The sequence below is a fragment of the Chrysoperla carnea genome, chromosome 1 (assembly GCF_905475395.1).
Source record: "Chrysoperla carnea chromosome 1, inChrCarn1.1, whole genome shotgun sequence".
Classification (NCBI taxonomy): Eukaryota; Metazoa; Arthropoda; class Insecta; order Neuroptera; family Chrysopidae; genus Chrysoperla; species Chrysoperla carnea.
In genome coordinates this window covers 121,805,649-121,832,110 of record NC_058337.1, presented here as the reverse complement: position 1 = coordinate 121,832,110, position 26,462 = coordinate 121,805,649, and the positions used below count along the sequence as shown (strand labels likewise).

The following is a 26,462-nucleotide window of genomic DNA, read 5'->3' as shown; positions in this document are numbered from 1 at the left end:
GTTTACATTTAAAATTGTAAACATTCAACAAAATTGAAAACTGTGTATATATCAAGAGAGGGTGGAGGCTATAAAGCGGTGGTTTTTACTTTTAAGCCCCAGTGAAGCGGGCGGGTATCAAGCCAGTATAATATAATTTTCTCATACACAAATATTTTCATAAGATAAAAGAAAAACGAATCAATGATGACGTGGTGTGTGCCGCGCCAATATCCGGGAGTATATTATATGAATTTGAACAAATTATTCTATACGAATGGAATTCGTATATTCGTATAACGATTTGAAAATTTAGTGTATATGATTATTGCCAAGGTTACTTAAAATGTAAATATATAGAGTTCGTCACTAAATTTAGCGACAATATCATTACATACGAAAATTGTGTTATATGTTTTACGATCAGAGTGTATTCAAATCAGATATTTTATAGAATGTCTAAGCTTTTCTTTAAAACTTACTTAAGGATGTACGAGGACCAAGGCAATTTTAATTAAAAAGCTTGATTTTTTTATATGAAGATATGGACTAAGTCTAAATCAATTCTGGAAATTTTAGAAGGGGAGGGTTATTAAATCATCCACTTGTGTTATAACTTATGTCCTCTGCTCTATTTTGAACTCTTACAGCAGCGGTCGGGGAACTTTTTTAATCATTACCCCAAAATATTTTTGTGTAAGTTGATATTACCCCATGGCGAAGAGCAAAAAAAAAACGAAATCGTCTCTTTTTTGCATCTTTTAGCCATTTTTACAGCAGCTGGTTTATCCAAATCTTCACCAATAGTGTATGGTTTCTTATTTCGAGTAATCAACCAAGCTACTTCAAAGCTAACCCTTGATGCTGAACGCTGATCAAATTTACCAAACAAGTTGCTCACAAAAGTTTCATTTTTACCCCGCAAAATTTCATTTTTACCCCATTTGGGGTAGTTTACCCCAGTTCTTCGACCGCTGTCTTACAGTAACGCCTATCATTGACCTCTGACATGTTCTCAGTTTTTATAGGAGTTTTAGGGCCAGTGCCAATCCGTTTGTCAGGCATGGCATAACACACGAGTTATACACTTTTTTCTTGACTATTATAGAAAGCTGTTTACTTTTGAGTATCTCCTGAAGTGACCAGTATCTTGTATAGTTTCTAGCGAATTCTATGTTTTCATAGTCTATTGTATCTAATGGCTATTTCTTCCTTGTTTGTCAAAAGCTTCGTTTTTGATTTATTCATAGTGAATCCGACTGTTTTGTTTGTCTTTGCATCTGCAGCAAGTACAACTAAATGAGAGAGATGCTTATGTCAAAAGTGAAAAATTCACCAGAGATTAAAAAAAAATGAAAATAATTTTTAAATTAATTGCAACCTTCGAAAAAGACCAATCTTGGTTGGATTTTAGAAAATTTATGTATCTTTTTATTTCAATAAAATGTGAACTTAAAGAATGTTGTTTTACTTGTAAAGTCACCAACTTTCCCCGGTGAATTCAGAAATTAGCTCATTTCGGAAGATTGAGTCTTTTTCGGAATTCATGGGAAGAAATTCAACCTTATATTTTTAGCAAAAACCAAATAAACCTCCAAAAAAATAATCGTTCTACCCATATGTACACCATTTGCCTATAGGTCGACCATATTGTTTCAACCATTTTAAATTTTGATCAGCACTCTAATCGCAGCGAGCAGAACTCTAATCAAAACTCTAATCGCAACGACCTCGAGGACCCTCTGGTATAGATTTTTCATAAATTTTTGTTAAATATTCGATGACTTGCATATTTTTATTTTCCGAAATCTTTAGGGGCTGATTAAACATTTTTTGAATATAGGGTTCTTAATAATTTTGGTCTTAACCTGTTTTTCAAAGTATTCTCGAAGGTAACAGAATCGACCCTCAAAATTTGAAGGTAAAGTCTCAAATATTTTCATACACTCATTTTTTTGGGAACGTATACGGATATATCCTTAATCGTTGGTATAAAACACGATTAGTTCCAATTTACGAACAAAAAAAGTAATCGTTATTCTTCCGAAGTGTGAAGCGTGAATTAAAATTATATCGCAGTAGGCAAGATAAATTTTTGTGAGTGGGATCAGAATCAGACTCTTGACTGTTTCGGGATAAATCTAGACATTCTAAAGAATTAACGAATTACAACTATTTATACTATAATTCTACATACTTAAATACTATGTATAAATATTATTGTGATTGGAAGATCACTAATTTTCCACGTCATATAACACGTGCGCGCACGGATTTAATCCCAGATCTTTACACACTAAAATATTTTCCCACATATATAATTCCTTTCATTTATTTAGTTCGTTCATTAATTAACTTACACGCTTTAAATTCATTTTAATAAAGTGAGTGGTAGCTGCCGACTCTGACTGAATTCATACACAACAGATTTAACTCACTCATCATACTTAAGTTGTTAACGGAGTTAAGTTGATTTAAAAGTTTAAACTTACACTTTATTACTGACGACAACAAATTCAAACACCGCATACAGCTGATTGAATTCGTTTAATTTTTTTGACAAATCTTTTAAGTTAAAAGCTTTTCTACTTTTTGGAATATTTATTAAAAAATTTTGTTTTAAAAAAAAATGGAAGCATCCTGTGTTCGTTTTATGGTAAGTCCAAAGTTTTTTTTTCTGGTTTTTAAAGTGCTTTTTTATTTTTAAAGTTTGATTATTGAGTTCGTTGTTTTGAAAAATCGTTAACGAAATGTAATGGTCCAAAATTGGGAAACAGCACGCTTTTCTTAGTAACGCCTCAAATATACAATTGACTAATCGTTAAAGCGTGGGTTATCCTCTTAATAAATTTTCAAAACAAAACATCCCACGCTTTTATAATATTATCTATTTAATTAAAATAATTGGTTAAAATAATTCCACAACGCCTCTACCATAATTTATATTTTATGGCGTATTTTCGAACTCCATTGGGAGATCATTTTGATATAAGAGAATAAATTATTAGGATAACATTGCGTGAAAATTAACTTTCTAGATTTGTTTACCTATTTTTTCGAAATAGATTTTAAATAGAAAACATGAAATAAAACTATCGGAAACCGGAATGAAGTAGATTCAACCAAATTTGAATCTTTGCATGCAAATTTTAATAATAATTTGTATAAATTTTTTTTTGAGGCATTTTGGAAGTATATATCGAATTGAGTTTGCCACTGTGTGCTTTTAATGATTTTTTTAATGAATTGTTGATAATTTTGATATTTCTAAACCTACAAAATTTCGCATTTTTGAATAATTAATTCGTTATAGACCTACAAATTATGCACTGTACAAAAAGAATAGCTAATTATAAGAAATTTAGAATGAAATTATTTAAAATATGTAAAAATATTTCTTTTCGTATGTTGTTTTTAAGTTATGATGGTTGGAAGCTTTAGAAAATTTGACAAAATAAAAATCAAATATTCAAATTAAATTAAATAAACATAAAAAATAGCTTAACTTAAAGTACATGTTACACATACACCAGGGAATATACGACAAAAAAAAACTAAGCCGTACTATCGAAAATGCTAAAAAAATTGGTCAGGCAGAAGTAAAAATTCTTAGAAAGATAGCATATTTTTTTGCATCTTTCCAACTGATGCAGAACATTACTTTAAATTCGGATAGATCGAAAAAGCGGTTTTTTTGCATATATCAAAAAATCAAGCAAACTATCAAAAAAGGTTAAATAAAAAAGTTGTGGAGAATAAAATAATCGATAAATTGCCATAGGCTGGTTACGATTTCGTTGATTATTTTCCGAGAAAATCGCGAAATTTCGTTGAAAATCGTTGTTTTTTATTTTTGCTGTGAACGGTTCAATTTTAAATGTAATGATTCGAAAATTCCAAGTAGAAAACGATCAGTTTTGAAAAATTCGGCATTTGTAACGAATTTTGCGAAAAAAGGTCTTTGTCCAGGATTGGGTGGTCTAGAAAAGTAAAGAAAAAAATGTTAACATTTTTTACCCGCCACTAGACAAATTCTGCCATATCTAATTAAAAATTGCTGCAATATTATTTTTTGACTTATTGCAAATCATTTTAAAAAAACTTTTCGTAAATAGAAATATGCATTTACATGTATTTGGGAAAAATTTTTGAATGGTAAACATATCTAAGAAGGTTATACACTCTATTATTTAAGATATTCCTACCGAAGAAAGTTGAATGTACTATAAAATGCAAATGTGAATTATTTATTTTTGATCTAACCTTCTTTGCTCTTAGAAACCAAAAAAATCGTCTTAAACGATTTCTTTTTAGTTTAGTTTATCCAAAACTGTTTAAAATAAATTGTTCGCTAAAAAATATAACTTTGAGATAATAGGTACATTTGTCAATTTTATAAGATCCATTCTTGAACATGTTTCGAATGGTATTTAAATTTTGGTACAAGTAATTAATTGGTTACTACCAAGAGGACACTTTGTTTGAACGAAGAAGCTACCATTCGTTAAAGTGAACCTAAAATATTTTTCATTTCGGGAAATTCTGAAAAATGTAAAGCTTCTTTTCGGAGGACTCCGAAAATGCATCCATAGAATAATTTAATTATATTAATTTTTACTTGCATTTAAAGCATCGTTACATATTCAAGAAATCAGGTTTGTTGAGATCGTATCAGGTTTGCTGTTTTGCGTTAATAAAATTTTTATTTTCTCTTATACACGCGTGACAAAGTAAATTTATTTAATATTATTAGATAATTATCTTTTTATTAAAAATTAAAAACACACACCATTTAAGAACATACTCAGGTGTGAAATCATATCTCGTAATTAAGACAAAAAGACAATAAAATAATAATTATTTATTAATATATTTATTTTCGTTATAATAATAATCATTGTTGAACTGTGTGTATATTTATTTATATACAAACAATAATTATAATATGTTAATTTTATAATTTTTAATAACTCTCACTATTATTTAAAAAATAAAAATCTTTTTTTTATTTTACTCTCTTCAATATTTTTATTACTATTTATTTTCTTTTATATTTGTATTATTAATAATAATACACGAAATAATTATATAGTGCGTAAATTTTTAATTTTTGAAGCTCATATGTAAACTAAAATATTATCTAATATATATACAAGAGTATAATAAGTTTAGTCGTTAATTAATTAGTTTTAGTACAATGAAAAAAAAATTCTTAATATCAACCGATATGAGGTTGTCTCAACTTCATCGTGAGAGCAAATATGGCGAATGGGGCCATATTTTTGTCTTAAGTCCACCGCTGTACCAATTGCGCTACCGATGGTTGTTATATATGTACAAAAATATGCTATATATTATAAAAATGATCAATTAGTTTATTTCAAACTATCTGTAAATTTGTAACAACAATCTTCATGTAGTTGACTCAACCCCACATTGGTTAGACATGACAGATATGTGTTCGTAGTAACCAAATCCTATATTTAAAGCAAACGTAAAGATATGTTCTTTTAATTCGTCTATTTTCTTTATTTACCCGATTATATATTCCAACTAAGTACAATTTTATTTTCCATCATAAAAATGTATGACTTTAAACTAAAGTCAATCTCCTTCATTGAATTAATGATTTTGTTTATTTAACTTCGGTGATTTTGTTTCAATGAATTCATATTTTAAATTCAATTCCATTCTACGGTAAATACAAGAATTCAGTTGTACTTGTGCCAATCATTAGGAAATTGGTTGAAAGGAGCGTAGAGTTTCTTGGTGTTCAACAAAAATTCCAATCGATCTAAAATATCGAAATAATTTTCCGAAATCTTATTCCTTCCATTAATACCTGGGAAAAATATCTAACAAGATTGTGTAAAAATTCGAAACCGATCGGTGGAGCCATTTCGGAGGCATCTTGCTCACCAACTTTGAAAGCGCTATTTCGAGAAAAACGCGTTTAAATTTTCAAAAGTCGTTTACACTCTGTAAAATTTTTTTTTTATGCGTTTATCTTCGTGCAAATTTCTCGGATTAACTTGAAATTTTCAGATAATATGCTTAAATATTTGTACATTCCGAAAATGCAAAATGCAAAAATCGATTCTTTAAAAATTCTAACTAGATTAAAACTTTTTGAAGTCCTCCGAAAGAACAAGAACACATACGAAGTATCCTACTGTTTGTAATCACTTGCAAAGAAAGACCTTGTACTGATAGAACTAATTGTTTTAAAAAAGTAAACCAATATAATTTGATACACTGTATAATATTTAGATATTATTTTTATGAGCAGAGTAGCATATGGCAAATGTACTTATAAATGGCAGAAGATAAACTTAAATATGATTATTATTTATTTAAATTATATTATAAATTTTTTGATTTCAATAAATATATAATTTATGAGCATTTTAATAGCGGTAGTACCTACCATACATATTATTTAGACCTCCTACTTAATCGATCAATCAACATCTGTGTATCAACTGCTTCAACTTCTTGTCAATTAATCAATTCTGTTTTCTGTGAATTTCATCATTTAAAATAGTATGAAAAAAGAAATCATATTTTTATGATTCTGAAAAAATATTTTAGTAGGTTATAAATTATAACAAATTATTATTAATTTTTTATCAATTTTTGAAAACGTACACATTTTACTTTCTTTAAAAATTTAAAAATTTGATTATGGAGATTAAACAACCACATTCTAATGCGCGTGGGAAAAGTTAAACAAAATTTAGAAATTTCAATTTATTTTGGACTTAGGTCTACACTTATGGGATTACAAATAATTCCAAAACTAAAATAGTGGCTAATAGCTCGTTTTGTAGTTAACAAATCAAAGACTAACTTAAGAAAAGGTGCAGAGTTTGATAGAGGACATCATGTTCTGACATCAGATTGAGCCTAGTTCTTCGAGTTGCTTTACTAGCCAATTTAGATTCTAAACCGTAAGAGATAGAATAACACTTTAAGTTAGAAAGTTGATCCTCTTAAAAAAAAAACTAGCAATTTTTGTTCAAAACATTTTTTCGAAAAACTTAACTCGGAGAAAATGCGAATAAAAATATGTCATTATTGCATTTAATCGAAAGAAATTACGCTTTCAGTTTATCTATAATTGTTCGCCAAAGTCATGGATACAGGCGAATGTCCTCTATTGCTCCTGACAACTTTTGGCTAAAGCATTTTCTGTAGAGAGCGAGTTTTCTTTCGATTAAATGAAATAATAATATAGTTTTAGATTGCATTTCTTCCGTAAGCTGATGATTTTCGAAAGAATAGTTAAGATAAAAAATGTTAGTTTAGAATCTATATTGGCTATTAAAACAACCCGAAGAACTAGATACAATCTGATATCAGAACATGATGTCCTCCATCAAACTCTGCAACTTTTATTAAAGCTATTTTTTGATTAGTTAACTACAAAACCAGCTATTAGACATTATAGATTAAAACGACTCAACCTGTATATCACTTTTTTTATTGTTAGATTGTTAGAAAGCCAGGGCACAATGCAAGTTCGATTTGGCTCTTGGTATATTTATTAAACATTGATTTATTAAATAATCCATAAATTATATTAAAAATATTCATATTATGATTTTTATTTTTTGTCAAATCATTGCATCAGTGTGCCAGCCACTAAATATTATATCTAATACTAGCACAAATCTTCTAATACTTGTATGTATTATAAATTTTGTCAAAGTGTCAATGTCAAAGTCAAATCTAAATTTATTTATTTCATTATATTATTCTTAAAATTTATTTTTAAATATTAATGAGCATTAATTAGCTTAGCTACTGAATTTTTTACAGACGGATTATTTTGTATAATGCTGAACAATTTATGTATATCTATTTATTATTCATATTTTGTCATAGAATTTTATTTAAGAATTTACCTATACGTATAGACTAGCCTGTGCTCGTGATTTCATCATGTCACTTATACAGAATCGTTAATCACATGCTTTTTAAATAAATTTGAATTTCACTTTTTTAATGTTATTATTGGAAAAATCATCAATGAAGTCAAGCAGCCAAATATGATAGTCATAACCAGGCTGAGACGTCTTTAACCTTTTGGAGACCCTAAGGACACATAAGAACCACGGAGCCACTTTTTTTAACACACTTTTGTTAGCTTTATACGTATGTTAGTATGTTAGTATGTAACGGAAACTTTGAACATGATTTTGACCGCCTTCAAAACGTTGGATTAACTCGAAATGTGGCATACTTATCAAGAGCTTATTAATAAGCTTATTTCATTTTCCTGATCAGAATTTTCAAGATTAACGATTTCCATATCTGAAAATATATACATTTATTGGCGCTCCCACAATATTTATACTGAATTTTTTATAAATAATATAAAAAACTAAAAATCACAAAATAAATAATAGTTTAAAAAAACTTAAAAAACACGCTTTTGTAACTATCTGAACTAAAATGTAGAAAATAATATCCTTAAATTAAAAAAAAAAATCATTTTATTGTAAAAAAGAGTGGAGTGGTTTTTAAGATATTTTATAATGACTTTACTTGCCACTATCTGTCTATAAAATATTAACAATAATTTAAATTTAGCACCCCACGCTTTTTTTTACGTTAAAACGATTTTCTCGAGTACGTAACATACAATCTGCGCAGGTCTCACACTTAAAAATGTGTTAGGTTTCTGCACGATTTCCCTCGAAATGCTAAATAGCCAATTACCTTTTGAACGTGACAAGTAAATTTTAGATATTTGCCGCATGGAAAATGTTTTAAATGCAATTCAAGATGAAAATAAAAGAATTTATTTCATAAAACTTTAATTATATGCATTAAAATTGTTTTTTTTTTTTTTGCTACCGTTTGTTTATATAAATATTTAATTATATTTATAATTAATTAATTGTACCCACCGGAAATACGTAAAAAAAAAAGTGTTAATGAATGTATAAAGAAACGAAAAACATTTAAATCTAGGTAATTAGATATAGGTATTATAACTTATAATGATATATTGTAAACTATTTTGTGTTTATGGCTGTGTATAAGTACCAGTGTGTAGACATTTAATAAAAGGTAAAAGTTTAATTATCATTTTATAACTTTTATCTTTTGTTTTTATTTCTCATTATATTCTGATAATGAAGTTTCTCATAAATTTCTCACGTTAAATGATGATGATGATATATGTGGTTGTTCAATTGTTTTTGTTTTTTTTAAAGAATTTTTGATTGATTTTCTAATTAAAACGAGTGCAATTAAAAAAATATAACATTGAGATTATTCTTAATGATAATAATAAATATTTTCGTTTTTTTTATATAAATTTATTTCAATTTTATAATTAGATCATTTACGTTAAATACAAAAATTAATAACTAAAGTTTTGGTAATTAAATAGTTAAGTATTAAGTTTTTATTGGTTTTGTAAATATAATGCCATATTACGAATACATAATGCGGTAGCTGCCTGATGTCGAATTTGCCATATTTCGCATAAAAATATAAAGATAGACTTGATACCATGACAAAATTTGATTAAAAAATGAAGTTATAAGAATTCAAAGATTGTTACCCATCTCCCTTAAAAAAAATAAAGTTTTATATGTATTTTATATGTATTCTCTATGGTGATATCGGGCAATGACGTCACTAACCTATATATCTTCCTCTTTGTTTAATAAAGAATTTTAAACGTTCATATTTTGCGTACTTCTAAAGATTTTCATAAACCAACTTCACTTTTCTGCCCATGCATTGAGAATTCTTCACCTGAAGTGATAAAAAAATTTTTATCAACAAGCCTATTTTCGAATAAAAAAAATTAATAAACAATTTCCGGGAATGAAAAGATGAAATTGACAATTTATTTTTTTTCATTTCATTTATGAGTGTCAAAAGTTATTACATTTGTATTGCGGAAGCACGGGACCCAAACCCCTTCCCTTGCGTACGCTATTGAACAATTAGTCTTTTTTCCATAATCGGTTTTTTGCGGCCAAGCCTAAACCATTGTTTTTGTAATCAAATTATCATTCTTCTGATACCAATTTCAATTGGTTAACAGATCGGTGTAGATCTGTTCATACCATATGAGAACAACTCAGTCTAAATTGGCTTCAGAAGGAAGATAATTTAATAACGAAAATAATGGTATAGGCTTGCCTCCAAAAAAAAGTTCATGGAAAAAATTAATTAAAATTAATAACCATAGAAAAACTATGATAGGAGTGTTTAAAAATCAATAAAATTTTATAAAAAATGTGGCTCGGATAGGTGAAGTTCGACCTTATACCGTCTCTCAGACTATTTATTTTGATATATGCAAAACTCATCAAATGACATATCTAATAGAAAGTAATACTTGATTTACAAAAAGCATAAAACGTATACAAAAAAGTGAAAATTTATACAAAAATTAATTAAATTAAATATCAAAATTTATTAAAATATAATAAATTAAATTATATAGATTTATTTTTTTTATAAATAATAAATAAAATTGATAAGTAATTCATTCCGGTCATGCATTCATGATTTTTTTATGTAATAATAAATTTGTATATTTTATTATTTATTAGATACCTAGATATTATTATTATTAAAATTTACTTTAAAAATATTAAACCAGAAGTTAAATTGATGATGAACGAACGCGTTGACTCTTCCATTTAATAAGTTTTTTTATTACCTCTGTATACAAACTGAAAACAAACTGAACCTCGTTCCAAATTGGCTGAAAAAATCATGAATTATATAAGCTTTTCAATTGGAAATTTCTATATCAAAAAATCTAGAGAATGCGATAAAAAAACTATCTAAAATATTTAGACAATCTTGTAGTTTATAATAATACCATAAAAAAATAAGGTTGCCGATGATATAAAAACAAAATTTTAATTTAATTATGAGTTTTCATCGAAGATCCATCATTTGATGAACAGAGACGATTATAGTAAGAGTATTTATGATTGAAAAGAGATATCTATATTATTAAATTTATTAGCAGCACTTGCACACAATATATTATATATTTTTGTAGTTGAGTGGTATTGTAAAGCTAAAAATAACACATTATTTGACTACAAAATATGTGTTTAGTTTATATGTAAGTACAGTGCAATAAACCAAAACTTTTTTACAATACGGTATGTAATATGAAGGAAATTCGATTTGAAATCTTGTTGTAAACCTGATAGATAATTATACAGAATTTTGTTTGTATATAGAGGTTGTGCGGTGTCCACGGTAGTTTTTTTTTTTAATGATTAAATGCTTCAGGTTATATTTGTTCAAGATAAATGTAATGAGATTCAATTAAATGTAGTTTTTTTTCATCAATTTCATTTAACTTTCTTCTAGGAGTATAAACAAAAAATGAAGGAAGTCTATCATTATTTTTTTAATATTATAATAATAGATTTTCTATAATATATCGAATAAATAGTTTTAGATATAAAGCTACGGCCAGATACGACGGCGATCACCAAATAACAACTTGTCTTTTTTCGTTTGAAAGATTCTCACTTACAGACTAGACGTATAATTGTGTAAGCTGACAAAACAAATTGTTTAACTACTCTGTATATAGGTACTGAGTTTTGTATCTGTATTAGCTTAAACTTATAAAACATAAAAGTAGAAGAAAAATAATTCTTAAATTTATCAATATAAAAAAATTCATTATGTCCGCCTCCGTAAAGAACTTCACCGCCAAGAATGTGAACATGCCCTTACTTAATATAAATAACTCTCCATTACCATAGAATTTTCAAAATTTTTCTATAAATAGAAAAAATTATTGTGACGTTTTGAAATATTATCAAATTATTTTTGTACAAAAGTATTCAAACAAACAAAATTAAAATGGTTTTTAAATTTATAATTATGTCAAAAAAATTAGGGAATTAATTATTTTTGTAGTAAAATATGTATTTTATAAAAAAACAAAATTATATAAATGGTTAAGAATATGAGAAATGATATATATAAAAAATAAATTCTTTTAAGTAATCGCGTTATCATGTTTTAAACGAACGCATCAATAATAACTTTTTGGGATAATCGCCAAAATTATTCATATCTTTCTTTATAGTAATAAACAAAGTCGAAAAAAAACCAATTTGTACTAGTTTGCATAAACATACATTATAAAAATTATTCAACAATGATTGGTCCATAAGAATTCCCGAAAAAAAACATCGCAACCATTAAATTCAGACGACATTTTACACAAAATAACTGAAAAACTAATCAATTATATGTTTTTTTAAGGATCATTATGGGTTTGTAAAATTGTAAATAAGGTGGTAACCAATCCCAAATTTTTGAATAAATTGTAAACAATATTTTAAGGCGCACATAAAAAATGGTAATTATGTCCCTTTAATTTTAGTGAATACAAGAGGGTCATGGTAGTCAAGTTAACCCTATACTACTGACAATCGATACGGAGAAAATATTTGCCGAGAAATATCAATTTATCAACTATCGAATCAGTCTAAAATGTTGAGACTTATGACTACCGTGGTCTTTTGTATTGTAGTTAAAAAACTAATGGCAAAAATAAATCCTAAAATGTGCATGCGAATCACTGACCTATATATAAAACGCTGGATAGTGGACAACGTCATAGAAAGCGTCGAGAATATAAGCCATGTCAAGTTAAGTTGACTGGTTTCTAATGCAGACACACACGGCCAATTCTAAAAGTATAGGCATTTACTATCCAGTGTTTACTACAGATCAGTGATTCGAATAAAGTTACGTCGAAAAATAAAATAGTATCAATGGAAACGTGGATTTTTCGTGTGAATAAATAAGCTTCTTTCCTTAAATCTTTGATATCTAGCAGATCGAAAATACACTTTAAAAATCGTTTCAAACCAACCCAATTTCAAATGGGTGTTAAGATAAGTCATGGAGAAAATATTACACTTTCCTATGCTTTTCACGAGGAAATTTTAATTTTGATTCTAAAAGATAGTACGATTTAGTTGGAGCCATGGCAGCACTTCTAAAACTGCCAACTCTATTAAAGTAACTTAACTTTAGATTTCCATAAAGAGAGAATTTGACAAAAGAAATCAGTTTAATTCTTTTTAATTTTCTTTATTATATAATTAATTTTTTCAAAACCTAGCGCTTTCTCAAGAAAAATAGAATCATTTAAACCCGGATTTTGTGAAAAATTTCAGGGAAAAATTTTCAATATCGTCGTCTAACATCAATATATATAATTTCTTTATAGACCGGTAAAATTAGGAATCTAAGCTCTGTAGTTTTCTTTCGATTAAATGCAATAATGATATATTTTTAAGTCGCATTTCCTCCGAAAGCTGACGATTTTCGAAAAAATGATTTAAATGAAAGATGTTAATTTTTTTATGAGAATCAACTTTCTGATTTACAATGCTATTCTATCTCTTACCGTTTAGAATCTAAATTGGATTTTTTAGAAACCCGAAGAACTAGGTCATGTCTGATGTCAGAAAATGAGATCCCCCCACCAAACTTTACAGTTTTTGTTCAGGTCATTTTTTAATAGCTAGCAAGATATTCGGATGCATAGATTAAAACGGCTCACCATAGTTTCCCTCAGCAAGACCTTAAAATTTTGTACATACAGACAATTTTTTACATCCACAAAGTTTTTAAATATAGGCAATTTTTTTACACAAATATGTTAAAAGTAGGCAAAAAACCATTTAAATATTATATTTCAAAAGCGTAAAATTAGCCGTATAAAAAGGAATATCATTTCTAACTTTCTAAGATACTATTTTCTTTTCTAAAAACAATAATTTTTGCCACTGGTTTCTAATCGTTTCATATATTCTCTCATTTGTGTTTAATAATCCATTCATGTGCGTAGTCTAATTCCACAATACACACTTGATTAATTTCACAAAAAGAATATTTTCTCTGTTAGTTGAATGACCTATTTTAAAAATAATTTTTTTAATTGTAATTTTAATGATTCGAAATAGTACGGTCTAAAAACAAATCCTAAATTTTATTATATTTTTTAAAAAAATTTTATTTTATGTCAACACTCAACAAACAAAAAAAAAACAAACATCGTACATCATACCACCCAGATTTTTGTTGATTCTTCCCGTCCACAAAAATATTCGCTTGTACTTTATAATAATTTTTTTTTTTTTTTTTTGTGAGACAGCCAAATATTTCAATTAAAGCAAATCGACATGATATAAAAATATTCGCAGATGCAACTTTATGATAGCGTAACATTTTTTTTTTTCAGCTCACCTACATAAAATTGCGTTCTTAAAATAAAATTTTTTTTAAATAAAATTTAAATTGGTTCGGCTGTTTGAGCAAGTCTGGTGAATGTTAATTTTTTTTGCTGTAGATAATAGAAAGTCCCTTGATCGCAATAAACACAGTTGGGGCCATCTTGCGGAGCAAAATTTTGATTTATTTCATTTTAAAATTGTTATTTTTTATTAATTTTTTACAGTAGATTTTGGTGGTCAAAATTAATCGGTGAATGAGCTTCAAAAAGTATTCATCATAGATTCTGACGCTTTTTCGATATTTTTAGAGTATTTTTTTTTACATTTACGTCCTACTAATTGCCTAGTTTACGATTATTTCTTGCATTTACGCTATACAAATTGCCTAGTTGACTAGTTGACTAGTCACGTGACAGCCGAACCACTTTAATCAAATTACATTTTCAATTACAATTAGACAAGAATTATCACTCAAAAGAAAGTTGAAGCGTTAAAAATTAAGTAACATATTCATTTTCACAATAAATACACAAAAAACTTTTGTAAAATAAAAATTATCTCGCTAGCGTGTGCGAAATTTGCACACCATTGAGAATGGTTGTGTTTAAAGTAGTTCCTAGTAAAGGAACTTTAAAATAGTAAAGGATTTCCTCATTCAAAGCATGTAAACTCAATGTCAATTTGTGTAAAAAAAAACACAATATTCACCGAAGAGCGATGTCGTACATCAAAAATTTTCTGCCATAAAAATACACTTGAGAAAAACATCAATAGGGAATATTCATGAAATTTAAATTTGGTTCAAATTTTTTTCTTCCGTAACTTTATTGACTGGACGCAATTCAACTAAACCATTATTTTGGTAATTAATGTCTTTTTAATTACTTAAAATTAATTCATAAAAGTACAAATTCAGTGAGGGCATTTAAAAATTTCTAAAACGGAAATTTAAATTTTTATACGAACGTAACATCATAGTACGGGCTTGTCAAATTTGTTGACATACTGTATGATATTAATTACTTACATTTTATATGATATTTCATTAAATTATACTATTCTACGGCTTTTTATTAGAAAACTCAATAATAACGAGTGTAAATTCTGTGTTGTAAATTCATTTTTTTTAAGTGTAAATTATACATTGAACTGTCACCAATTGACAGATCACGTACTTATACGTCATCAACAGAGAGCGCCAAAAAACTGCGTTTAAATCTCTCAAAATTATAATGTATTTAAATATTTTTTTTACACTTAAATACAGCATTTTTAAGCAGTATTTATATTTTTTATTTTGTTATAACGGTGTAAAAAATGAATTAAAAAAAAAAAAAATGAATATTCCCTATTTGCACACCATTGAGAATGGTTGGTTTAAAGTAGTTCGGGATTTCCCCATTCAAAGCATGTAAAACTCAATGTCAATTTGTGTAAAAAACAAAAAAAAAACACAATATTTAGCGAAGTCGTACATCAAAAATTTTCTGCCAGAAAAGAAAAACAGTTGAGAAAAACATCAAATGCTGTAGGAATTTTTAGAAAATAAAATAGCCATAAAATTGTAACGGAAATATTAGTTTAATTTAGAAAACATTACCTTTAAAATAAACAAAAATTTAAATAAATATATATATAATTGCTAATTATAAAATGAATTCACAGTTAGTAAGACATATGTTTTTCGTTTTAAAAAAAAATCATGAAAATAAAGCTACCCTTGACCTGATACTAAACATATTTCAATGCACTTTTTTGTCAATGATCATAGTATGGCATTTCCTTTTTACAATGACTAAAAAAAATTGTTTATCTTTATTTTTAAAATAGAATGCGTGCGAGACCTTAAAAAGTTTTTTCACCTAAAATCATTCATTTTTTAGTGTGATTCATACTTTAAACATGTGATGAAATTAGAAAACTTTTTTGATTAATTTTTTTGTTCCGACAACACGTTTTGGGTATTTTTTGTGCGGGTACATAGAGTTTTTCAACTTTTCTAGAACCTATCTCAAACCAGAGACATTATTTTTAAACTGTTTTAGTTTTATGAGAAGATTTTTCAGTTTTCTCTGTCAAAAAGACTTCTGTAATTTGTAATTTAGATAGACATAATAGATAATAGACTAACGATTGAAATTAAATAGCACTTAATCCAAGTGTTTTGATCCGGGTCGTAAAGAATTCTTCGCCAACCAATATTTCTGATTTTATTAGATACATGGGTTTGGCAGTGTATCACGACTACTGCAGGAACTGTCACAGTGGTGAGAAGGAGGAAACAATGTCTCATCTTCTCTGTCACTGTCCAGCTCTTTTCATAAGGAGATTGAGTTACTTGAGTCACCCTCTCGTTGACGACCTCTCCGACCTAAAGTCCGTCGACGTCAAAGCTCTCTTGCTATTCTAAAACAGCTTCAAATTTTTCATAGAGTAGTGATCGGGGATAGGTCAACCCTTTTTCGGTATCACAACGGACCTTATGGTCTGGGTGTGTCCCACCCCAGGACAGCCACTCTAACCTAACCTAACGTAGATACTTCGTTATTATGTTAAATCCTGAACAGAATCGAATAGGTTCAATTAATTCAATTCGAATACGAACAAGAAATATTTTTCCGAGTACGAAATTCCACGTGCGGAGAAAATAATAAAATTATTCAAACATTTTGATTTATAGATACCAATGCGAAAAATTCTGGTCGAGAATCGAACCCAGCACTAGTGGCTTTCTAGAATATTCTAGTTGCTTCCTTCCTAGGCTAGCGATATTAATGCTATAGTGATTTAGTTTAAAGCTTTGTCATCTTTTACAATACATATTTTAATTATATAAGCCATTATTTTTGACATGTTTCGGCCTGTGCGACCATTATTTTTGTTTTTTAAACAATTTTTTTTATATGTTATTATTAACTTATTATAAATTTTCCAATCATCCTTTTAATTATTTCAAACATTTTCATTTATATATACATATACATTATCGATTAAATTGATTTTGAAATAAATTATAATCAGATTAAAGAATTAATATAATTTCTTATATTACTTTTGTTTATATTTGAAATTGATTGTGAACTTAATTTGTTTTTTTATAGGCTTCACCGCTCAGTGATAAAGTAGCATTATTCAATATGCAAGCAAAAAGAAATATAGAAAATCAAGCATTAAATCCATTTTCACAAGATAAATCAGCCAAAGCATTGGATCGGCCGAAATTTTCAAAAGAAGAATATGGACGGTAAGTTTTCCATTTAACTTTTATATTATTTCTCTAGTCTAGTTTTTTCCTACCCACGCAATATCTTCCTTATTGGTTTAACAAATTTCATGATTTACAAGCTTATCGTAGGTACTAATATAAAATCGACTAAAGGTCTAAAAATGTACCGCTTAGGAAAAAACAGGCTAGAAAAATAATATTAACATTTGATTTGGTTTGTTATGTAGTTGGTATATCATATCTGTAATAAAATTGCCTATAAATAAAAATAAAGTAACTAACTGTTGATATTTATCAGTGTTTTTAGCCAAGGGTACCCCACACTGTGGGATTCGTCCCGCGTTGAGCTAGTGTTATTTGATCAATACAAAATCTTAGAATTTTCTAAAGAATTCGTAGCTGTGGTTTTGTTCGGTGATTTAGCAACAACCTGTTTGTAAATTATTAAAAAGTGGCATTCAACTGATTTTAAGATACTTAAAAGGTCTTTACTGATGTTCTTGTAAGGAATTTTTACATGCCAAGAAATTTTTACGACACCAAAAATTCCACCGACGGAAACGTTGGCGCCACGTCGAACTGATAATATGCGAGAATCAAATTTATTGAAGGTGTTTTATTTTTATAAAATACAATAAAAAATAATATTTTAAATTGTTTTCAAAGTTCCCCCTATTAAATTATTCTCACCCACTCAGAAAATGACACATAAGTATTGAAAAATCTTACACAACGAGTATATATAAAAATTGTTTTTAATGTTTTTTAAAGATTAAGTTTTTTGTTTGACGTATCATTTTTCATGTCTGAGAATTTTTCTATTTTTATTCTTTCAAAAATATTTGACTAATTCTTTAACAAAGATATTCCAATAATTTATTTAAAAATAATTCATATTTAATCAATGTTAAAAATATCACTGAAATTTTTTAAATCAAATATTTTCAAAATCTGTTCAAACATTTTTCATATAACAAAGCCCTTGTGTTAGAATAGGATATTAGAGTGCAAGCGTTAAGAAAATTATTCGAGTTTTTTAACCTTTGTCCTCTCTTCAAAAAAGCATAATAACTTTTTATTAATACAGGCCATATCAGTGCAATCATTTGGAAAATTTTATGAATTCAATTTTTCTTTTATTTCTTCTAAAAATGCGATAGATTGATTTATCACATTTTTTGGAATGAATTAGATAAACTATTCTTTACTTCGGATCATATAGTTCTCACACAAAGTCCTAATTACTAATGTTAGAGCCCACGCAGAAAAAAATAATAAATTTAGGATAACGGCACCCCATAAAACCTTTGTTAAGCTGACCGGGATTCATTTGATATTTCTATAAGAGTGTGCCCCGGGAAGAATTTAAAACCTGGTTTAAATAAACAGAAATTTAAAAACGTCCTAACTTGTCGCAAATGTGCGGATTCAAAAAAAAAATTATGCTGAAAGTGAAATTTTTCAAAAATATCTGTTTAAATTAAAAATTTACCGCAAATAAGTATATTTAATTTTTTTTCGAACCAAACTTTTATTCGATTTTGACGAAACAAAACTCATTTTAGAAAATCTCGTCGAAACTCAAGCTTTTTCGATTTTAATATCTGCGAAAACCATATAAACAAGAAAAATTGCTTTGATTAACTCTTTTATTCTGTCAATGTCGCAAATTTGGTTTTCACATATTTTCTGGGAAATCTAAAGAGTTCAGTGAACTAAATAATCTCTTTTACAGATATTTTAATCTGTAAACGATTTGATTTTTTCTAAGATTAAACATTTTTTGACGTTTGCCAACAGTAAAAGTTAAAAATCGTTGCTTCTGAAAAGACCAAAAAATGGACCATATGTTATCCTAATGACTATGCCAATATGCTCCATACTAAGTATAGTTTTTATGATTTTTTAAAATTTTATAGTTTTCTTTGTTTTAAAGTATTATTAAAATTTTACGAATATCTTTTAACACTTTCGTCAATAACATTTTTAGAAATTTTATTAACAAAACAGATGATAGATAATTTTCTAAGTTTAGACATTTTTATTTAAGCGTTAAATGATTGTCATGTTTATTTATTATTATTTTTTTTAATGTAAAAACGTTTTTAAATTAAACGAATTTCATGTAAAACACATCTTTGCAAACGTAAAGACATGTTCGATTAAAAATCGTATAATAACTATTTAAGTTACTAATTCTTAAGGAATTTTCCCGCGTGTAAAATGAATCATCCAATTACGTGTATTATTATTGTTTTGTCAGATCGAAAATATTTTTCAATTAATAACAATTCAGATATCTTTCATCTCTTCCTACGTTTCATTCAATAAACGTAATTTGTTTACGTAATTATTAATCATTTCCTTTCGTGCATGCTATTTATTTTTATTAAGTTTGTAAACATTGGTTTTAAATGAATGAACATTTTAATGAATTAGTTAGAAAATTCCTGGGGCTTCGCACACATGGTTTTATAAAACAATAAATAATTAAAAATATTATGAAACAACTTTGAAACTGTAGAATAAAATGTTTTTGAATAATTTTGAAAAATTTTTAACACAGACCTTTCATTTTTTATCGAGTTTAATTTCACTTTGTTGAGATTTTAGTGTAACTGTGGACTTTATGCGGCATATCACGGTTTGTCAAAGGACTTCGCCATATTTCTCGTCATGTTTCTATTCGTTAATAAACAATAAATTGTTAATTCAATTAAACGAACAATGTTAAAGTTGACTTACAAAATTAATAAATAGGCAACTTGAATTACGTGTACGTTATACATGTATAATAGTTTTCGATTATTTGACAAACACTTAACATTCACGTCATACAAGTTGCCTATTTATTAATTTTGTAAGTCAACTTGAACATTCATCGTTTCATTAAATCAAAAATTTATTGTTTATTAATAAATAGAACTGCTTTACTAATGATATTTGACACCTAAGAAACACATTCCATGAGGTTTTAGTAAAATTCGAGCGGTTTCTTTCATTTTTCTTTGTTAGCCGATTTTTGTAACATCTTTTACTGTACTATCAGATGTTAAATCGTTCCAATAATAACAATAGTTAACTTAAATATTTATGCAACTAACTATACACATTTGTAATGTTTTAGTCTTCATTTAACAACTGGCTAAAAGAGTGAAATTTCTTATCCTCACGGTCAGTTCATTTTTTTTTGGGTCTTAACTTAGGTCTCAGAAGGGTTCCTACTTAAAGATTGTATAAGTCACTAAAAAGAAATGAATTAAATTCGACAAAAACAAATACAATTTTGTAAACAAAAATCGATATTTTTTAAAGGTCTAATAGTTTTAATAATACGAACAAATTTGTATAAATACAAAGTTCAAAGAAAAACGAAAAATTAATGGGGCGCCAATATCAATAAAATTTTATATACAAACAACATATTTATTGATATTTAAATTTCCCAAGGATTTTCTTCGTCATTTCCGTCTCTCCCATATACTCTTTTGATTTATTCAACAACATTTTTTTCAATTAGTCTTTTGATAAATAAAAGAATCTATTGGAAAATATGTATTATTTTTATAATAACTCAAAAATTGTTGCCAAAATATTTCTGTTGATTCTTTTTTTTACATAATAAAATATTTGAATAAATACGAAATATTAAATATTAAAATGATTTATTATTTTAATTTAATTTAATAAATGTTTATACGGACTGAGTGATTCGTTTAGTTAATATATAAAACTATTATGCAGAGAGATTAGTACAGATTGATTGTATCGTAAAAAATGAGTCTAAAACGCTCTTTGTATATAAGAAGTTCCCGATTTAACACATAGCACTTGCAAAATTATTCTTTTTTAATTTTCATTCAATTCAAAAGTTTAAATATCTACACTAATATTATAAAACGGAAAAATTAAATTTGTTGATTGTTTTTTTGTTTGTAAGAAATAAACTCAAAAACTACTGGACCGATTAAAAAAATACTTTTACCAAAAAAGGCTACATTATTACCGAGTAACATGAGCTATTTTATTTTTTTTAAATAAGGGTTTCGCAAAAAAAAAATTAAAACTCATAAAATTGAAAACAGAAGGGGACATAAGTGAGGGCAAGGGAAATAAAAGCAATAACCGGCCGAGTAACTGCTAGCTCGTAAATAATTCTGTAAATATTAGTTTTACAGAAAAAAATCCTCTAAAAAGTGTTTAAATTTTTGTACATATTATTGATTTCCTATACAACTTTATTAATGATTAATATTTCCTGCAGTTTTATAAAAAAAATCCTGAAGATGCGCTCTGCAACCAGGATATTCTGGTCCCCAGGTACACCGAGGAGTATTTTAGAAAGCATATACGAAATCAGTCGCTTCGAAAACCCTCTAGTAATTATTTTGGATTCATTTTATAACAATTTAGAGATAATCCTGGGGATGAGGTGAACAATCAGGTCGCCCTGGTCATCAAGTGCATCGAAGAAACTTTTGAACATCATATTCGTGATCACCGATCCCCAAAAACTCTCAACTAACAAAATTTGGCCTTTTTCATTAATTATTTAAACAAAAATTAGTAATAAATTTTTGCACTGTCAAAAATCTGAATTCAAAGCAAAAAAGCGCATCTCGATCTGTTTAGCCAATCGAGATAAAAAATCGGTCTCAAATGTTATATCATCTCGCCTACCAGAAAACTATTTTTCGAGGCTATAAAATCATCAATTATTTTTTATCACTCGGTAATAATTCCAAAAATTCGAATATAAGTATGAGGTGTGTACACTCGGTAGTTGTATTTAGTGCCAATACATTCCGACCAAACCATCAAAACATGTCTGTTAATTTAACAGAGAACGCATTTAAAAAAAATCGAGAGATTCAATGTCAGAGAGCATTCAATAAAGAAAAACATCATACAATTATCTGCCAGATATACGAAAATCAGTGGCGTAACTACAAAAGCTTGACTTACAAAGTGGAAAAATACCATAGGGGACAAAATGCGCAAGTAATTTTAAATAATCTAATTTTAGTTGGTAAAATATCGCCAGATTCAAGAACCAACAATTGCGAGGAATAATCTCTTTCGGAAATGGGATAAAAAGCACCCCCAACAGAATCAGTATGCGTCGAAATTCAATGACGCGGTACAAAAATTTCGAATTAAAACCGAGCACAAAAATTTTTTCAAATGAAGTAAATAATACCGAAAAAAGAAAATTTGCTTTCTTGATTTTACGATAAAATAAATTCCGAGGGGTTTCAGACATTATAGTTACGCCACTGATTAGCATTATGGTAAAGCACCATACATTCTCTTTAAAAAACTATTTTTAAAATTTACTTACCGCGCGTTATTAGAATAAAAATATATATCGCACATACCTAGTTTTGTTTCAAAAAAATATATTTGAAGTGATTCATATTTTGTGTTAGATAATTTCAACCATTTTAATAAATATCAAACGTAAATAATAGATATGTAAGAAGAAGCAATAATAAACAAACAATACATTATGATCAAAAATGGTCATTGACTATTTATAAAATATGACTTGCGTCACTAGCATGTTTGCCAGAAATTTATTGATTTTATAATTATAATTCATGTATTTATCTTCTGAAATTTTTACATAGTAAACAAAATGTTTTTTTATTCATGAAAAATTATCATTGATAAATTAATTCCACTTAGACGAAAAACAAACTCGTCACAGTCGTCATCTATAACGTAATACCTGTATACGATTGTTTTTCCTTTGACTCTATATCCAACACCTATTTTTTATTCTTAAAATCGAACATATTTTTAAATCGCCAAGATCCATTCATATTTTGAAAAATATATACTTAAAGTGTTTTGTATTCAAGCTTTAATTTTTACTTCTCGCCTTTGAAATTTAAGTAAGAAGGGTACCTCAAATGGGTCCCTCGTACCTAGAGTCTTAGACCATGGAGTCCTCTGTGCCCTCATTGAGAACAATCTATCACCCGAAGGCGAGACGCATTATATATAGATTTCTGTCGATGATGCCACGCTAGAGTCCACAGCTTCTCCGTCGGAATTTCTCTTAGGTTTGATGGATCCAAGGTTTCGGGCCTAAACATTCTAAACCAAGCGCCCTGTTGATTTCTACAGGGGCAAATAACATGTATGAAGTTTTAATCTCTTCCTGGAAGTGAGATTATCAGTGACCCTCATACTATAAGGGATAGTTCAATCGACAGTGTCTTGTTAAGAATCACACCACCCTTTTCAACTGTGCTCTAGTGGTTTTCAGGTTAATAATGAAGGTTAATATTATTTCTAAGACTTTGAGCAATTTTCGCTTGCCTTTCTTCAACAAAACATAAAATAGGATCCATCTTAGTGTTATATTATGGAGATTCACTTAATTGTGAATGGGTTTAGGCAACTTGATAGCATATAAGTAAATGTCATCTGCCTATAAATAATGATTTACTTTTATTCTTTACTTTGCATTTTCAATGTCGCAAAGAAAGATTAGAACAGAATTTGACTTGATTTAAAGCTTACCGCATATATTTCAAGTGGTTTTTGAATTAATATTTACAATATCTATTTGGCATGCAAATTTTAATTTAAATTTTAGTTGAGAATTTGACATGATTCGATTATAAAATTATCATATTCTTAATCACTATCTTAGAGAATCTTAGTGAATATTATATGAGACGTGAGACCAATTTAATTTTTTGTTTTCGTACCAAGAATCTTGAGTCGGGTTCGAACGCTGGACTCCGGTGTCGGAGTTTACTACTGTGCTACTAGGCTACTGTACCTCTGTTGAAATGTTACGAGTATAGATATAGACATCGATGACGCAGCATTGATGACGCGAATCCATAAAATTTTATCCTACCAAAAATCGTCTAACGCGCTTATAGACTTTTTCACTTCAACAAAATCGCTTACGATTTCTGTAATGAGTGTTTTTCTAGGTACTATCTACTTATTAGCACTAGCTACAGTCAGTGTTACCAGATTATTTGTTTCTCGAATCGCCAGGCCCGAGCGCGTGTGTAGCCAAAGTATTAGTAGCTATTTTTCCTACCGTTTCTTTTATTCAACTCTTGCATCCTGATAAATCGTTAACTATGTAAACTTTTGAATTATTCATTACAGTTTCACGTTGCAAATATGTATGATATATTGCAAAAATCTTTGCCAAAAATGAATTTATAAACATTAATCATATTGATTACATATGTCAATCAGTATCGACATCAAAAAGATTTTCTGTTTATCACAACTCATTTAAAAACTAATCAATTTGTTTTTATTATTTTACAGTCCAGCCAAAGGATCACTATCTGAAAAACGGGGAGTAAAAGCAACAATTCACGTTTGCAAAGAAATGTTGGAATTATGCCAAATTATTGATGAATATGGTGCTCAATTTAATGAAGACGGCACCCAAAAAATTATTTATTTTGGCGAATTATTCAACGTAAGTTTTATTTTCATACATTTGAACGTGTCATAAAATATGAAAATTTTAATGATTTTCTCTTTGTTTTTAGATTTACACCGTCATATCAGATAAATTAGTTGGAATGTTACTTCGTGCCCGTAAACATAAGCTTGTTGATTTTGAAGGTGAAGTTTTATTCCAAAGGCGTGATGACAATGTTCCAATTGTCCTTTTAAAACCAATCAAGGAGATCAGAGAAATGTTTAATAAGAAAATAGAAGAGGCCAGAGCTTTAGGAGAATCATAACTAATCACTATATTTAAGAAAAATTTATTTTTTTATACAAAATTATTTAAAGACACTAACAGTCCAGAAGAAGTGCGGGAAGAAGTAAGCAAATGTATTGAGAGCTCTGTATATATCAGTATTTTATACAATTTTTATCTACATACAAAAATTTCTTCGGAGCTTCTTTCATTGTTAGTTAGGCAGAATCGAATATGATAAATTCGATTAAAACAATAAGAATTTCTTTAAACTTTAGTCCCTTAACCTGATTATTTACAGTATTATGTAAAATACTAATGACACAAATTAATAGTTTCAATAAAGGAAAAATTCACCCGACTTAAAAAAAATTATAAACCTGGATAATTAACTACTTAGTAAATTTTATTTTGCATAGAAGACAAACTTTAGAATTTTGACTGATTATCAAATAATTTATTTAGAATATTAACTTTTTTGTATTTTTTTTTTTCGTGTCTAGTCAAAATATAGAGAATTTCTGCATCAAAAGTATTAACTCCATTTTTTTTATACTCATCTAAAAAATTCATAATTGTGGGTAAGCTGCAATTTCAATCATTTTTAATTCTAGTTTTAATATGCAATTGTACTTAATTCTATGAATATAGTTTTTTTTTTTTAATATGACTCAATAAAATTTTTCATAATAGGTTTTCTTTTTACTTGTAATTTTAATGAACATTTTGTATTTTTATTTTTGTTTACTTTTTAAATATTTGTAAGCCGTTTTAATTTTTAAAGTTATAATGGTCACTCGAAATACTGTAAAGTAACTTTACCGATAAAAATTGTAAATAATGGGCATTAATTTAGGTTATGAAAAGATTTATAGAAAACGGCACTCAAATTAAAAAAGTGTGATAACATTGTTTAAAAAATATACACAAATTAAATGTAATTATGTTTCAATAAAAATATATTTATAAAAATTATTTATTATTTTTTATTCATAATCTATGACAAACTGTTTGCATCATGAAGGTTATAAAGAAGGAGATCGATCGCTATAGAAAATATTGTCCCCGAAATATGGATAAAATAAGTGAAGCGCTGCGATCGCTAAGTTGTATCAATAAAAGCGGGCTGTTGTGCGCTAATTTGAAATGATATATCAATTTGTACATTATGCAACTAACTTCATCTACTTCACTTGTACTCATAAACAGCTAACTTCGCAGATACTACTTAATGATGACAGCGCGGCTGGTGGCTGAAAAATGAACTATAAATTCTACAAATTTTCAGGGACAGGCGCGC

At 27.7% G+C, this 26,462-nt stretch overlaps 1 protein-coding gene across 2 annotated transcripts; it reads left to right on the top strand.

Moving 5' to 3' along the window:
- The first annotated feature begins 2,327 nt into the window (after window positions 1-2,327).
- Window positions 2,328-25,853, top strand: LOC123300334 (actin-binding Rho-activating protein). 2 transcript variants are annotated; one of them, XM_044882897.1, is made up of 4 exons: window positions 2,328-2,635; window positions 17,342-17,484; window positions 24,775-24,931; window positions 25,005-25,853. In XM_044882897.1, exons 1-4 carry the CDS (start codon window positions 2,609-2,611, stop codon window positions 25,200-25,202), a joined length of 525 nt encoding a protein of 174 aa, XP_044738832.1. In that variant the 5' UTR covers window positions 2,328-2,608; the 3' UTR covers window positions 25,203-25,853. The 2 variants fall into 2 exon arrangements, with proteins under 2 accessions (XP_044738832.1, XP_044738841.1); XM_044882906.1 differs by lacking the exon at window positions 2,328-2,635 and adding an exon at window positions 12,293-12,352.
- The last annotated feature ends 609 nt before the right edge of the window (window positions 25,854-26,462 follow it).

Coding starts and splice junctions, on each gene's coding strand:
- LOC123300334 (XM_044882897.1), top strand. CDS start 2,609: ATGGAAGCATCCTGTGTTCGTTTTATG. Junction 17,485..24,774: donor TCAAAAGAAGAATATGGACG/GTAAGTTTTCCA, acceptor ATTATTTTACAG/TCCAGCCAAAGGATCACTAT. Junction 24,932..25,004: donor ATTTTGGCGAATTATTCAAC/GTAAGTTTTATT, acceptor CTTTGTTTTTAG/ATTTACACCGTCATATCAGA.